Raw genomic sequence first — 18069 nt, forward strand, 5'->3', positions numbered from 1 at the left:
TAATATAAATAAATACTATTTAATATGGTTTTGGCATTAAAATAGTGAAAATATATTATTGATTTCTTTTACTAATCTTTATTACTGCAGTATCTTGATTTATGGATGTAGATGTTCCTATCGCCTATTTCACAATTTCTTCCTGTCGCATGTTAGATAAGAATCAATAATACTCTTTACCACTCACTTAACTATGCCACCTCATAATAATTAAGTTCACAATAATAATATCCTATATTCAACAGCCAGAAGATAAGGTTTCAGGAAGGAGACTTCCTACCCAATCACTGGGGGATGCATTTGTTGGAGATACAATGCAATATGGAACCTGTTTGATATGTGACACCCAACTATACATTTCTTGGTAGATACTATTGTAACGAAATGACTTGTCACACAATACGTGAGGTTGATACTCTAGGCTACGTGACTCTCTATCCACCATCTATTTTGATTATTGTCATAACAATTGTGGCGTGTAAACAATATTCTATGTCAATCATTGTTATGTTTGTTATAACACAAACTAATAAACAAAATCCATGTGCATGTTTGTTAGAGTTGCATCTATATAAGTAGCATTAAACATAGTGTTGGATATATACACATTGTATGCAAAGGAAACTATTGTACGTAGATCCAAACTATGTTATTTTGCAATGAATAAAAACATCATTTTCTCATGATTAAAACAACATAAGCTTCCTCTATGCTTTATTCACCATGCAAGCCAGGTAGTAAAGGCCTGCTCTTTGGCAAAGTACAATGATATTTTATTTAGTATGTTTTTTAATGTATCATTTAAGAGTTTTATTTCTTAATTAGTCTATTTGGAAAACTTATTTAAGAGTTTTTCATGTTTTTGTTTATTTACTGATTTCTAGATTAGTTAATTAAGATTTTCAAATTAGCTAATACTATAAGTCATTATTACTATTATTTTATTATAGGTTGACATTTTTTTATTTTTTTTTATAATGTTCTTGTCACCAAAATTGATTTGGTTTGTTGTAGGTCCATTTTTGTATGTTCTAGTTGCATCCATAATCACTCGGCTCATAACCTACACCCCTTGATGGTATATGACCCAGACACCTTTCACAAGATTACACCCCAAGATTGACACGTATAGACTAAGATGAACTTCATCATAAATTGTTAATTCTTTCTTAATTATTTGTCCCAATATTGGCCTATCAATAAGATCTTTGCACTGATGTACAACTAAGGTCGAAATACAACGTATGGATTATACCCGATTAACTGCAAAGAAAATTGTAGATTTTCATTTGGCATCAATTCCCCCTAGTTTTGAAGATGATGATCAAGTTCTGGATCCTGAATATTTTCAGCATGATGTGGAGAAGTTACCCATTCTTCTTCCTACATGGTCATGCAAAGAAAATACATCCATTTGGGATAAGATTCAATCTATTCTCGCTATCATCAATTTTTCCCATATCATCTGTCGCTCCTACATTAGAGGCATAAGGAGATTAGTATGATTTTGAAAATGTATGACACATATTCTTTGTATATTCCTTTATCATTGTTTGGTCTACAACATTGATGGATGTAACTCCATCTCAGTTTGAACAATTTATGAGTAAGGTCACACATAGCACTCCTCCTATGGCAATTCAGACCCAGACTCCAGTTATAGTTACTATTATAAGGCAAAGTGATCTTGAATTGATTATGGTAACTACTGCTTCAACTAGTGCATCTTCCTTCAATCTTCCTCCATGGTTAAGTGTTGTTACACAAAAAAGAAAGAAAGAAGAAATTCCTCTTGAAGAAGATGACAAACAAATAAGCAAGCCAAGGGTTTCAAAGAACAAGAAGGCTAACACTATTTCTCGAGTAGTAATTAATGATAACCATATCAAGTATATTGAAGTAGTTGAACCGCTTGTGGATAAATCTACTAAAGATATGCAACCCATTGATTACATAATCATGATGGTAGAAATTGTTAAGCAAACAAGGCTAAGTTATCAACAAGATACACATGAGGTGGTAAAATTTCTTTCTCGAAAGAATGATGAATATTGGGAAAAGAAAGTAAAGCTCAAAGAAGAGAATGCTCGTTTGTTGAGGATCATTGAAGAGATGAAGATGTCTTATGCTGCCAGTGAACCTGTTTCAGTTGTATGCATAGAGAGGAAGAAGAAAAAGGCACATATTGTTAGTGAGTGGGACAACAATAATGGAAAAGAGGGAATCTGAGTGTTTCTTGAAGTGTACTAAGAGTTGAAGAAAGAGGGTGAAATTTTTGCTAAACTCGATGACATGTTGAAATCACTTAATCATCAATTTGAGTTGATAGACGATTTTGGAGCTTGGAACAACATGATGGAAGTTGATTTAAACTTCGTATGTGAATATAAGTTGTTACATTTGTTAAAATGTATCATGACTTCATGCATGTGATGGAAAACAAGAGACAGGTTCTCCAAAAGCTCATTGAAGAGGTAAAGGCAGTGGTACTCATTATGTCTACTCAAGAAGATAAGATTAAAGAAGCTTTGGAAGAATTGCCATGTGAAGTTATTGATGAGGACAACAAAGTAAGAAGCCAACAAGAAGTTCTCACAGAGTTTGCAAAAGCCATTAACCCACAACTTGAGTCGGATGACTTCAACATCTGGGTGCTTGACACATTTGCCAATTGGAAGTTTTCATTGAAGAATTTCCGTAATCAAGTGGAGGATCCTAGCAAGGAAACATCTAGGGCAGCAAGCACACTCCAGAAGTTATCATTATTTTACAACACACTGGGGAACTAGATGTTGCGGTTGTATAAGAGTCCCCATGAAAGTTTGGAGAATTAGTTGATTCCATTTGAAAACTCCAAATCATATTTTACATGCTTTAAAGTAGATTAGTGATAAGAAGACTACATGTAAAAAGCATCTTTTTTGTAAGCACAGGTTAAACATGTATTTGTGCAAGTAGCTCATGTAGTTAAATTGCAATTGCATTGGGTATGCAACTATGAATAAAGTCAAAACAATTAGGATAAGTATCAATGGTTGGGATTGTTCCACTTTTTCCTCCACCTTTCTCTCTTTTTTTTTCCTATATAAAGGAGAGAGTTCATTGTAAATAATCATCTTTTTCTATAGAGAAGGTTGAGCTTGTAACTAGAAGGCTTTGTATTTCTTGTTGCGAATTTCTGAAGGGAATAAAGAAGCAAGTTTCTTCCAAACTTTGTGTTCAAATACTTGGAAATGATCTTTGTTTCTTATGTTGCATTGATTCATTCATCTTTGTTACTTCTCTCTTTGAAAGCATTTGAGAATTTTGGTGTTGCTTTTGAAAGACCTTGAGCTTTCATTAACAATCTTAATTTAGTTAAATAGTGGCTACAAGTGCTAAGAATTTCAAACTTTGAGCTTAACTTCTTAGTATATTATTTAATATTTGGATAGATGAACGAAGACTTTGAGCTTTGCTAGTCGTTCACTCTTTTATTTCAAGAAGGTTGTTCATAGGAGACTTTGAGTTCTTTCTATCAATCAGACAAGTCAAGATATAACTATTGTCTTAAGGTTTTTCTTATGTCAACATTTAAGCCACCAGTATTACCGTAGCAATAAATTCTTTTTGTTTAATTGCAAGTAGTAGTTGGTAATATAAGATCATTCTTGAAGAAAGAGGAATTGATTCAGTGAACCACCTTGTTGTTAATTCTAGTTAGGTCTTTGTTGTAGCCACCTATGATAAAAAGGGAGCATCCCCTATTGCTAAGAGGAGAGATTTATGTCACTACGACGTTGCCTAAAAATCCCATTTTGTATGTTGTGATCATAGTGGCTTACAAAATATTTAGCCAACACTAGGTATAACGGCATACCTATCATAATATTCACACTACACTAACTGATAAAGAAAATGTTTCATTAGAGAAACAAATTACACCAGCAAAAAGTGTGGTCTATAGAAGGATGCAATATTGTAATGGGTGGATGGAAAGATGCTAGAAATCTTCCACTACTTAATATTATGGTAAAATGCACCAAAGGGGCTTTTTATAACGCAACAAAATGTTTAGGGCATGAAAAAAATTTAAAATGTCTTCATAACTAGCTATATGATGACACTAAGGTGGAGGCATCACATATAGTTCAAATTGTTGCAAATTAAGACCTTGTTTGTGAAATACTAGCGCATAAACATGCATGCATATATTTTGGACATCATGTCGTATACATTTGTTGAATAATGCTTTCACATATGTTGGCAAGTTCCAATGGACTTTATATCTCATTGAAAGGGGAAAAAATATAAATATTCATATGTAACCATCACTACATAGGCAATTTATGCCAAATTATACCTTAACAAGCCAATAGATGGTTTGCTTCTTATTTAATTCTTCATGGGCATCTTTGTGAAGTCAAAGGAGTTTTGTGATCCACTATAGATAGTGATGCATTGGTAGCTTGGAGAGAATCACATCAAATATTGGGTTGAGGTAAGTGGTATGGTCCTTGGCCATTTCTAGGGTTATGTTAATTTTTGTTAAATTATTAAGCCCAAATGTTAGGTGACTTAATTTGTAGATTTAGACAAGCCATAATTTGGTCAAATTTACAAAGAGATCAATTCCATATGTGAAAGACTTTAGAAAATAGCAAGAGAAAAATATTTATCTCTATGCCCTTCGATTGAAGAAAATGTATATGATAGATGAAACAAAATTAAGACCATACTTTCTTGTGTTGTTTATGCCTTATTTCTTGAGTGTTATGATATAAAAGTGACCAATAAGAGGGCTCCATATGAACATATAGAGGTTACAAAGTGATTTTGAGTTGCAACAAAAAAAATATGACCAAGGTGAAAATGATTTAATTATGAGTAGTTAATGATTAAAAAAATTCATGTTGGCATGGTTTTTTTTCTTTTCTTTCATGCAAGTGTTATATGGCATACATGCAAACAGAGACCCAATAGAATGATTCTAGAACCATGGCTGGTGAAACACTTGAATTCCAATCATATGTAACAGCAATGGTCTCACAAGTAGCTAACTCATCATCTTGTAGGAGAAATTGAAGTACTTGTGATTTTATTGTTCACTAGACAAGAATTGAATAGGGTCAAAGAAAGTAGAGAGCTTGCTAGGCATTCATAGATCATTTTATCTTCTTTCTCATGTATAGCCTAGGTAAAAGGAGGGTCCACCAACAAAATGGGACCGAACTCCATACAATGGAAAAGTTGCAACAATGGTGGACGAAGTACTCAAAAGAGATTGGCCTAGTGCCCCTAGTTCTATTAACACAAAGAAATCAAAGTTTGAGAGGAATGATTATTTGGAGAGTAGCATAGTTAAGGATATTGATATGGATGATTATGTCATACAAATGTAAATAATAGATTTCTTTTTCTTTTTCTTTTTCTTTTCTTTTTCTTTTTTTTTTAAATTTTTGTTTTGTGTTTCAAGGTATCGACATTCTCAAATTTCAATATGTATTTGAATATCAAATACACAACATGAACTCTTTGATGCACTAACATTTGCCATTTGTTTATTTAAACTTCAAAGTTTGTTACCACTTTTCTTGTTCGAAAGTTCAATATCATTATATTTTCTATAAATTATTAATTATATAACACAATGACACCCTTGAATACCCCCTCTCCTATTTTTCAAAAATAAACACACTTGCACTACTTCCAACCTCCAATCTCCCGTAGCAATATCGGTCTCCTTCGCAAACTTGATTATACTTTATTTAATCAACCTAACCCTAATGAAACCTTATTTTCTACGACATGTTTATAGACAAAAACATTTAAATTAATGATAATTTCAATCAACAGTATTTCTGAAAAAAATATCATACTTGCCACTATAAAAGACCATATTTAACATAGATAAAAGAAAACAATATGAAAGTGGATCCTATATGTTAAATGAATATACAAAACAATATATTCCTTGTATAGCATGTATGTTGTAGAGCAATTTTTGGGTGGTCATAGTAATCCAATGTGGCCAAAGGAGAGTGAATATATCTTTAGTAAAAGAATTTCACAAGACGGAAAGAGTGTTTCACATTTTGTAGTAGAATTGTTGGGTTTGAGTAGTCTCCATGAAATGGTTATATGCAATGGTATGAAGTATTGGCTAGGATCAAACGACATCACTAGTACAATGTACAATAGATAGAATGTGGCAAATTATGTGATATGCTCTCAAACATCCATTCCCAAATTGTTGGATGTTAGGATTGAATGTTGTCCTACGAAATCAAATTTTGATCATATCTCTTTTTATCAAATTTGGAGTAAATGCTAGAGGTTTGCATAGTGGGGTGGTCAATAGCACTAGTAGAAAAGGTCCTAAGCATGGTAAAGTTATTATAAATCGTGAAACTCGAGCTTTTATGTGTTTCTCTTGAACAACAAATCCAACAGATTGAAAACAACATCAATTCCAAGGACAAAATGGGGAGAATGAACACTTGAGCAACAATATGTTGATTCCCATAGTTCATAGGGCCTTAACAGGATGTAAGAGGTCTAGGCCAATGAAGGGCAACTCAAACAAGTTTCCCACTAACCCTTGGTATTGTGAAGATTGCACGGTTATAAAGAGATCTCTTAAAGAGGGGAACGAAAACCAAAAATAAATTTAATACAAGTAGTTGAATCTTTTTTTAAAGAGAACTATGTGATTGCTAGAAGGAAAGAGCTAATCTCTTTAGGGAAACATAATCCTAAGGGTTTTAAGAGAGAGCTGCAAAAAAAAGAAAATAGGAGAAAAACAATATTACTGATACTCAATGGTTGGAATATGCGAAGCTTTTATATGAATGGCCAAATGGGGAGAATACCCCCCCTATAATTAATACTTCAAATGAAAAAATTTCTATTAAGGACATTACAATAGCTAGAAAGAAGTTGGCAAATGAGAAAGCTCAAGATATTGATGGTTTGTAGGTTGAATGTTTAAAATGAGGGGTGGAGCTCTTGTTTCCACACATCAATAACATCATTAATTTGGTACCTCAATGTAGCTTTCATATTTAGTGGACTACTAGTATTGTTATTCCTCTTCACAAGAGTGGTAAAATCAACAATTCCTCCAATTATCATAATACTATATGGAATCCCCTTCTTTGAAAACTCTTTAGAAGTATGTTAGAGTGTACACTTAGTGGTTTGGAAGAAAATGAAGAGATAAGGGAAAGGGACAAGAAAACTTTAGACCAAAACACTCTATCATTGACCATTGCATCACTCTTAAGATATTTCATTCGAAAGGTATGGAAAAAACAATGAAAAGAGACTTGTGTTGTCTCATGGACTTTAAGAAAGCTTTTGACACCATTCCTAGCGATAAATCGTGGCACAAAATGGAGGAGTTGGTAGTCCCTGAAGAGTATAGGGTTGTTTATAAGTTGTATGAATGACTTAGTGCCAAAATCAAAGCTAAAGAGAGCATCTTTGAATACTTTGGGAGTGTTTCCCTTTATCTGCTACTTTATTTGGTCTTTAGATCGATGAAGTGAAAGAGTGCTTAAACAAGGCCAATGGAGAAATTATTGCTAAATCTACTAAGGTTTGAGGGAGCAATTGAAAAATTTAAAGCTATTTTTCTTAGAGGTAGCTTCTAAAACTGAAGTCATGATATTTTCTTTGAAAAAGAAAAAGATGTGATAGAGTTTTCTATTTGAGTGCATCTTGCTTGAGAGTGTGGATGAGTACAAATGTCTAGGAATTGATTTCCACTATAGGTTAAGTTGAAAGACATGTAGATCATAAAGAATACAACAGGTGGAAAACCTCTTACCTTCTCCAGAATAGATGCAAGAAAGATGAGTTGTGGGATTGGACGACTAAAAAAACTCTCTATGGTGTTTTGGCAATTTTGATTATTCTTTACTAATGTGAGGTTTGGGAGAGTAATGTGTCTAATCACAAATGACAACAAATTTTCCATTGCATCTGTTGTGGGCGCTACGGTTTTGACATTGGAGTCTTTGCAACAAGTGTCCAATGAAGGTGTTGTGGGGTCTTTGTTGCACGCGTCCATAGGTGCTCCGACTGTGGGCTCAACCTCGACTTCTATTGGTCCTTAGATTTTTGTAATGGGAGGCTTTGTCCCCATTGTGTTTAGTCATGGCATGACTTCTGTTAGATCGAGGTTCATTTCAAAGCATGTTTCCTCATTGTTTTCTTCATTGGCTGCAACGGTGCTTGGTGAGGCATAGAATGTGGCCTCTCCTACCCCTGTGGATACGAGTAGGCCTTGAAACATCAACATTGCTTGGGCTTCAGATAAGTCTTCTTTTGCTTCTAAGACGTCTACTAGGTCTTCGATTCCCTCAAAGGGGAAGGATCCCAATTATTGGAAAACACCGTAAGAAATCCTCTCCTCTTTTCGATATGAATCTTCGCTCCCATAAGGGAGGTAAAGAAAAATCCCAGTGTTTTCCTTGTTTGTTTGTTTTCAATAGAGGGTTTCTCCCTCAGGGTTGATTGGGACTTCTTTTCCCTTTCACAATTGGTCTTTTTTTATCTATCTTTCTTGGCTCCTATTCTTCATTCTATAGTGGACTACTAGACCTTTTTCTATTTACTTGGTGGCAGAGTTTCTTGTTTGTGGAGTTCTAGATTCCCTTCAAAATCTATTTGTATGGGGTTTTGAGTCCCCTCAAAAATTGCTTTTACCATAAATAAAAAACAAATTGAAAGACTCCAAAAACATCTTATCACTAGTAAACCTTAAGGTCAAGTCAACAATTCCTTATGAGATTCTCTTGATAGAGACGGATATGTTTCCAATTGAAGCCTCAATATTATTCACTTGCTAAGTTACTTTCAAAAAGAGAGCAATATGCATAAACATCTTTGGCCTAAGACGGTGGTTGACAAGAAGTTGGAACATAGCAAAAAAAAAATGTGGAAGAAACAAAATAGCAAGTGGTTGAACAAATGGGATGCAAATCTCTTAGAGTGCCCAAACACTAGCTTAGACTTCTGTCTGGAAAAAATAAGCAAGTAGGAAAAAAACTTATTATGTCAAAAAAAATTACCCCACGTGGGAACATGCTGAGAAAGAATATCTAGGATACACTATAAAAGGAAAGGTCAATAGTATAATTGCTCAATTGAGGACAGATCAACTCCCATCATCTAAGATGTGAAACTACCAGATGGAAAGTTTCCAATAATGTGTAAGAGGAAAGATCGTAGAAATTTTTGCAATAAAGGGATAGTGGAATCAATTTGACATTTTATCAAAGAATGTGCAACTTATAAAGGCATTCACAACCAATACAAGGAAAACCTCATGTGAACGTAATATCTCGACCTGGACAGGCACAACAAAGTTTGATGATTGAACTAGAAACTTTGCACAAAAGACGAGGGTACGGAATAAGTGAGGTAGAAGTCTATACAATGTTGGGGGCGAATAGTGTACACTAATCAACATAGGGTTTGTATAGTGATTGGATGATAATGAGGGATGTATGGACAATATACGGTAGGATCAAGATGTATGATGTAGGTGTATGGGGTTGTACGCCATATATGTCATACGGTCAACTTAATGCTCGAGTCACCCACAATTACTCGCATACAGAGGGTGAGTTGGAAGTGTATGGTTTGTGTTGCAATGTCATGTGGTGTTTTCCAACATGCTTGAACATACAATAAGTTGTAGGGAGAGTGTTGTGATTGGAGATAAGGGCATACATTTTTTAGGGTTGTTGATAAATGGTGAAAGTCAATGGCCTTTGGGCTAAATAGTATGGTGGTACACAATCTATTCTCCTCAAGTTTGAGTATAGATTAATGAATACATAATATTGCACCAGATAAGATGAAACATCAAATTTTGAATTATGCCAGAAGTAATCTTTAATTCAAACAAGAATAGCATATCATATTTGTTAGATCCAAAGCAACGGAAAAACATAACAGAATAGAGTGGGGTGAATCCCACCTAAATTACATAGCCAAATAAGAAAGATCTTTCACTTCTGCAATGACAAACAAAGAAAAACTTCAACTAAAATTCACAATACAATAAAATAATTCAAGCCGCATGAGAAATGCATCCTACACGCCAATCATAAATAGCCCTACAAAGGAAACTTCATCAGTTGGGGAAAGATAGGGGTTGAGGCTTTGTTTAGCCTATGTTGTAGTCTTTGCTTGGAGTTCTCAAAAGTTAAATAATAGCCAGAGTGAGTGGATTCGCCAATGGCATAAACAGAGGAGGCATCTACAATTGAAGAAAGGCTTTTACCACACAATAAGTATCTAGATACGACAACATTTACACCTACGTTAAAAATAAAAGATGGGTATGAGAAAAATATAAATCAATTGGAAGCCCAGATACAAATGTTCTCATAGAATGAATTTGAGCTTGTTTATTTATTAAAGCAATCAATTAAAGGTCTTTTCATTATATTAGTAAAATCCTGAGATCAATTAATTAATTAATTTAATTAAAGTTAATAAATAAAAAAATTGGGGACATCACAAAACTTTTTGAATGGTCAAGTTTATACAAAAGACATATTTCTTAATGCAGATCCACAAAAAGGGTCAACTTGGAGAAACATATTAATTGGTCTTCTCTTTATCCCTTAGACTAGTGGACGTCGTCAAAATTTCTTCACTCATTCATTTAGCATTCCGATCAGCTTTGAATTGGGGTAAGGACAATTTTCTTCTCTGGTAAGGAGCTAAACTTGTTTGCCTCACCTATTCCACTTGCAAATAGGCTATCTTTTATCTAACATTAATTTATTTTTCTAGAAAAAATATCCTGTATTATTTTATTGATCAGAAAAAATATTGCACTAATCTTTCAACTCGGTTAGAAGGAAAGGTATTCCCCTAATTATGGAAAAACAGAAATCAATTGAGCCTAGGCTTGGGAGTAGACCCTACGACAAAGAGACAACATACTTTTGAGTAAGGTTTGACTTTAACAAGGAAATCTAGCTCTGATTGGATATTCTTAGCTCTCCAATGCTCGATATGTGGCCTTCGACTTACTTCATTAAAATCTAAAGTTGTTGGCTACTCAGTGAGCCACAAAATTTGGAGCTTTCCTTGTTCACGCACATTTCCCCAAGGAAAGCCCGTCGCAAAACAAGAGGGTCAATAGATAGATCATAGATCATTACATTTTGCACTGGGCCCAAAAGGTCATGGCTACAAGTATTTCCAAAGAAAACATGCTCAATAAAATTGAAAAACAAAAATCATTCTTAAAATAGAATTTTCTATATGGAAAACCTGAAAATGGAATTTTAGTCATAACTGAAACCGTGCATAAAACCAGTGTTCCACGGGGACGCGTCCCCTATGCTTTTTGGCTCGTACCTATCCCAGGGACAAAGCGGGGATGGATTTTTGCCGTCCTCAAAGCTGTCCCCCTTTTACCAAATTCGGAAACATCCCCGAAATGGCAAAAAAATTGAGTAGGAAACTTGGGGACAGCCAGAAGTACCGGGGACAGCATGGCCAGCAGTCCCACGGACAGCTTTGCCATCCCCTAGCCGTCCCCAAAACATCTAGCTGTCCCTTTTTTTCCAGCTAGTCAGGTAAAGGCAAAACAATAAATTTTACTTTTTGTACAAGTCCGTAGTTGTCTTAAAGACATAATAAAAATGTGCAAACCATATTTGTTCATTAAAACACTAAACACTAACTCTTCTACTCATTTTAAGTTATGATGTACTTGCTAAGAGAAAAAAAAAAACATAGAGCAACAACAATAGCAACAGTGAGGAAAGATTGTATTTAGTATTTCTATTTACTACTTACTATATTAGTTGCACTTCTCTTTATTCCATTCCAATTTCATATATAATACTTGGAGACTTTAGGCATTTTGATTTTACTACATATGTATGTGATATGTTATAATGGAGGTACTTAATATTTGTCATTAGATAATTTTCCATGCATTGATCTTCAAAAATGTCTATGGTGAATGGTTTATCAATGTTATGATATGCATACTTGAATTTTGTCTCTCTATATAAAAAAATCTCCTATGTTTTTAATCGCCGTCCCCTAAGGTCCCGTCCCCTAAATTTTGGCTTTGACCCATCCCCGTACCGGAAACACGTCCCTGTCCCCTAAAACGTACCCATCCCAGAAACTCTATGGAGCATAGCATAAAACCAAACCACTAAAAAATTACAAACAATTTCTATATGGCACAAAGTTACGATACCCATTGCACCACCTATCCTCCAACCTAATTCAAGATGTACATATCGTCCTTTCAAATTCATAGCAATAATAATTACAGTTTTGGTTCTTTGTGCTTAGTAAGATATTTCATATACCATAAGGTAACTAAAATGCAGAATGTTCATGCCACCAGCTCTTTAAACCCACAAACAACTCCTTTAGTAAAAAAGAAAAGGTAGAAATTGTGAAGACTTACTCTCACCGGTCCAGACTAAAGAAACAAAATTGACATTAGCTGCATTATTGGCATGGCCACTCCGCTTAGCAATCATTTAAACTCAATATCTTTCTATGACATCATGGAGAATTAATTTGAAGACTCTTGGGAGAAAAGAAGGTAATTGCATAAAGAATGTGCCTGAGCTTTGAACTACCAGTGCGAAACAATAGGAGACAAGCGAGCACGGGAAAATATACAATGGTAATTTGGCTACATTATATACTTGAAATGCTTCTCCACGTATACAAGAATTCTAATCAATGAAATATGCTGCTCACAGATCCATCATCATAAACTCTCCATATGGTTTCTCCCAAAAGATTAGCTACTGACAGAATTGTAAGCTGAGGAAAGTAATTTTCATCCTTAACAGGAATTGTATTTGTGATAATAACTTCTTGAAAGAGTCCTCCCGAGAGTAGTTTTATTGCAGGTGGGCTACAAGGTCCAACAATAGTATTTTAACTAACAATTGTCACCAAAACCAAAAAGATTTAATTGATTTGCAATTAGTAAATACTAACCTGAATACAGCATGAGTTGAACATGCATAAACTTCTCGAGCTCCTTCTTGGTGAAGAAGAGCAGCTCCACTGGTTATTGTACCTTCAACAGAATTTCTCATTTAGTGTTGCCATATCCTAAAAAGCAGTACAGTACGCATTTAATCAGTGACAATATGACAACGGAAAGACATAACTCCCACAGAACTGGCTGTGAAATTATATTGCACTTGTAAACGCACCCAGAGAAATTTACCAACTTATAGAAGACTTAAGTGTGAACAGGAATTTCATAATATTGTTCCATTCGGTTGTCCTATACAGTAATGTGAGAATTTCATTAGCATACAAGCAAAGATACAAAATTCCTATATGACTCAAACAAAAACCTACGGTTGTCAAGCCAGCTTATCCATTTATTAATAAGATATAGTTGAACAACCAAAATGTATAGAAACTCAGAAATTTCCAGTAACCAATTTCACAAGTAGGACACCGCCCTTTCAAAGTACACAAAATATTAGTAAACCATTCATATGTGAACAATGCCATGCAAATCTTATGCTCCATGCCTTGTATATTTCAGTGACATTTTCGATCTGAAACTCTTCACGAGTCAAATACATAATCTATTTGATAAGGAAGCCAACAAATACTAATCATTAAGAACTTGAAAACTCTCATGGATGCAGTCTTTCAATTGCTTTTTAATCTTTCAAATACAATAAATTTTGCCATCCAATTCTAGTATGTCTACTTCTATATCTGATAGGAATATTGCTTGATATAATAAACAGAAATAACAATGTATACCAAACAGAGTAACATGTGATTCAAAATAAATTATTATAAAAAAAGTACACCATGATGATCAGCCAAGGATCAGATTACTTTCCCTGCCTATGAGAAGCCTACTTGAAGTACCCAATGATATTCAAGCAGAACAAAACCATCGACAACTACTAACAATTTATTACTTATAACTATCCACAAACCAGCAAGTTAAAAATACATAGCCAAATTCAACCAAACTGACAAAACATTACAAAGCCATTTTACACAACTAAATCATCCATCACAAAAAGAAAGTTACATTCCATATTGAGCACTAAACGATAGCTTAGGGAATATCATGTAAGGTTTACCAAACTCATGAGGAGTAAAATTGTTGGTTGAGTTAGTTTATTTTTGAATTTAGTGGGTTCATTGGGTCATTTCCTTGGTTTATTTGGAAATGCAATACCTTGTTAATGATTTCGTATTAGCCTTATCAACTTATCCTCTTCGATATTGATAGGTTACAATTAGTTTACTATCGACATTTTGTCGTTTTCAAATCTTCAAAAGAATGTTATCTGGTTAAAAGAGCCTTCTATTATGTATATCTCTACATTATTATCAATATATATATATATATATAAATATATGCATTTTGCCTTCTGCTAAAGAAAAACAAGGTTTTCCAAACTCATGATGGCAGTATAGATGAAAAACTTCATCTTGATGCTCCATTTGAGTAAGAGTACCCGCAAGGCAACAAGGAAATAAGACATGGTGAGATACAACCAAATTAACAAATCATCACAAAGTCATTTTGCATAACCCAATCATCCACCCCCAAAAAAAATTGTATACCTTGCTCATAAGTAGAGAACAAAACAGTAGATTGTGCAATATCACATACAGTTTTCCAAATTCATGATTAAACTATGGAGAAAGAAAAGCATTTGTGTTGATGCTTCCCTTGTTTAGAGAGAACAACTTAATCATAAATTATGAGTTTCACAATGAAATGTACTGCCACAAAATGTGCAAAAATCTTGGGAAAGTTGAGCCTCAAACATGGCTAATTTTAAATCCACAACGGCTTCTTCAACTGGAATAAGAAAGGCAAACTATCACAAATTCACAACCCTAAAGGCACCTGGTAGAACTTGTCATCAATAGTACACACATTGTTCATTGATGCAGACTCAGAAAATGATCTAAAAGCTCAATTTTTTTGACTTGGCAAAAACTGAACAGCTTATAAAATACTAAAATTTCTTTGGAGACTTTTTTTTTGCAAACTTCAATTCTAAAATGTCTCAAATGAGTTTTAAAAACCATAAAAAAGGTGTTTCCTACTAAATTTGATTCTTGAATAAACATTGATTACAAAATTGTGTCATGTGAAGCCAGTTAGTGAATGCAATAGCCATAGTTCAAATTCTCGCCAAAATAGTGGTGATATCTCGGCCTCTTGCGAGATTCTAGCCACGGCGAGAAACTCCATCCTTTTCTCACGGCATTCCAGGGCAGAGAAAACAAACTTCTCGCCGCAAGAGAATGTCATTTTCTCAGTGAGATATCGACAACTTCTCGCAAGAAGTGCTTAAGTTCTTGCAGGCAGCGCATGAGTTACCAGTAAAAAGACTGTGATGCCCAGAAACGAGTTCATCCTTTCCTTTTCGCAGCGTTGAGCTTGTTGGGTGTGTGAGAAAGATATGGGAGGAGAAAATAGGTGTTTGCTAGTGATTTAGAGCAATTGCCGAGGGATTTGGAGTGGATTCGAAACTCTTTTCAAGCAAATCCAGATTCACAAGTACATTTCTTAATTTTTTGTTGTTTTGAGTTAAAAATCTTTTTTCCTTGCCATACTTGCATATCTTGCATCTAACTTAGTTAAGATGGTTAATTAAATACAAGCATAGTGCCTTGGTTTTCAGACAATTACTAAGGTGGAAATCATTACTAATTTTACTCTTAAATGTATGCAATGTTAATGTTATGAACCAAAATACATAAAATGCAATCAACTGAAATTTGAACACAAGATAACAGAGGACACAAACATTTATCTTGGGAAAACCATCCTACTCGAGGGAAAAACCCAACCAAACCCAAAAGATAATCCTTTATTATGTTCTCAAAATAATTACAGTAGATGCTTGCTTATGATTGAAGATATAATGTTCTCTAACATGTTTTAGAGTGTAAAAACAAAGATCTAAAACCATATTTTTGCAATTTTGTCATGTCGCCAAATTTTAATGTAATAATTTAATTAATTAATTAATTAATCGGTCCCATAATCTAAAGAGTATAATAAAATGACCTTTAATTTGTTACTTTAATTAACTAATATGGGGCCCAAGTTAATAATACTTGTATTTGTTTCGCGGTTCCGATTGATTTAGTATGTTTTGAACCCATTTTCATTTTAATTGTTTCGTAGGTGTTGTTGACGACTATCCTTGTAAACCCTTCAAAGTTCATCTGAAGGGTATTTAAGCATGGCATGTAGGTAGTAGTTATGCGATTTGGATTATTTTATTTTGTACTGCGAATTCCTGCTTTGAGTTCTCTGTTGTTCGCCATTTCGGAAGTGAATGATCTTCCCTACTTGGCTAATTTGGTTTCGATGAGATCCAACCCTCAACCTACTCCGTCTCTGTATTACTTGCTCGGATCTGGCAATTTTGCGCATCATCTTTGTTTGCAAATACATATATCTATATATCTATGATTGGATTTATATTTTGGTACTAGCATTAGTTGGCATTTCTGGCGAATATATTCACCTTGTTTCGACATCTCAGAATGTAACTCAATCCATCACCCTGACGGCCCTCTGCAACTTCCGTACCCATCCATACAACTCATAGACTTCACCATACGGCTTCATTTTCAGACCGTACTGACACCTCAACCAATATTGTACGACTCCCTGTGTTATACGATCACCTCAAACCAACCCTACAGACACCTCTCTCATCACCCTTAGGTTGTACGGCCATATTGTCTTCCTGATTTGAATTGTACGAACTACCTGAGTATCATCGTATCAGTCGTGTAGCACTAGAAACTAAGGTCGTGTAGCATAGACAATTGAGGCCATGTAGCATAGGCAACAGAGGTCGTGCAGCACGGGTAATTGAGGCTGTGTAGCACAGATAACTCCACCCTGAGGCCGTGTAGCACGGGCAACTCCACCATGAGGCTATGTAGCACGGACAATTGTCTTTAGGACGAGATCACCTTCAGGCTGAGTTCACCTTTGGAACATTACAAATTTTTCCAAAAAGAAACATTTTTTTCTCAATAATTTCAAAACCTAATACATTTTTTCGTTTTATTCTTTGAATTTGCAACTTGTGTTTAAACTTACTTGAAGTTTTAATCTAATATAATTTGTTTCTAAATATGTTTATTAAATTTCTAAATTTGTGGCTTATTTTGTACATGTAGGTTGATTTTACATTTAATGGAAAAGATGGCTTCTTCTACAACTGGGTAAAATGCAGCATCTCCTAGTGGCCCCGTAGCATTTTGATCTGGATTCACAGGCATGCAGCCTAAAGGGGCTAGAGACTCTGCATGGAAATATGGCTTTGAAGGAACGAAGTATAATAATATCATATGCATAAAATGCGAAAAACAAGTTCATGGAGGCATATCTTGTTTGAAGTACCACCTTCTTGATATATAAAAGGGTGACACAACGATTTCTGATGTGACTACGAAGGAAACAAAAAGGAAGATAATTGCTTTTCTTAGTGCCCAAGAGAAGTTGAAAAGGGAGAGGGAGATATTGGCCATGAGAGCATCCATTTACGAATCACAAGGTATGTTTCCTTTTTAAGAACCATTTATTATTTTCTAATCATGACTAATGATTGTACCAAAACAATTACCATGATTCATAATACCATGATGTGGGTTGTGACCAGGTATCCCAATCACCCTTGATGATGAAGAAGATACACTTGAGGGGATAGTGGGCTCTTTTCATGGCCCATGCATCTACGCATAGAACACACCTACCCATGGCAAGTCCTCGGGCTCAGCTTCCACATCCGCTGGTTCTAGTAGACCACAAAACTATTCTATTGATGGTTATTTTGTGCATAGAAACACACCTCAAGCACAACCATCACTGGAGGGTACTGGATGGAACCATGATGTGCATGAGAAACTTAACATTCAATGTGCTGGTTTTTGGTTTTTTAGCATCACCTTCAATGTTGTAGCATCCATATTTTCTTAATTTTGTGACTAGTTGTATGGTAGAGAGAAAGGGTTACAAGCCACCTACTCCTATAGCCTTGAGTGGAAAGT

The 18069-nt window shown here is 34.7% G+C and overlaps 1 protein-coding gene across 3 annotated transcripts in view; it reads right to left on the reverse strand.

The window, feature by feature from the left end:
- Positions 1-12458: 12458 nt before the first annotated feature.
- The window catches only part of LOC149542269 (ribose-phosphate pyrophosphokinase 1), a 170272-nt gene continuing 164661 nt past the window's right edge, over positions 12459-18069 (reverse strand). For all 3 annotated transcript variants that reach the window (XM_089797256.1, XM_089797255.1, XM_089797257.1), the window contains 2 exons: positions 12991-13072; positions 12459-12904 (listed from right to left, as the gene is read on the reverse strand). In XM_089797256.1, the coding sequence (XP_089653382.1) occupies positions 12724-12904; positions 12991-13072 (263 nt within the window). In that variant the 3' untranslated portion in view covers positions 12459-12723. The remainder of the gene's footprint in view (positions 12905-12990; positions 13073-18069) is intronic.

This window comes from Cupressus sempervirens, chromosome 8 (assembly GCF_028749045.1).
Source record: "Cupressus sempervirens isolate cs-2001-9-10 chromosome 8, ASM2874904v1, whole genome shotgun sequence".
Classification (NCBI taxonomy): Eukaryota; Viridiplantae; Streptophyta; class Pinopsida; order Cupressales; family Cupressaceae; genus Cupressus; species Cupressus sempervirens.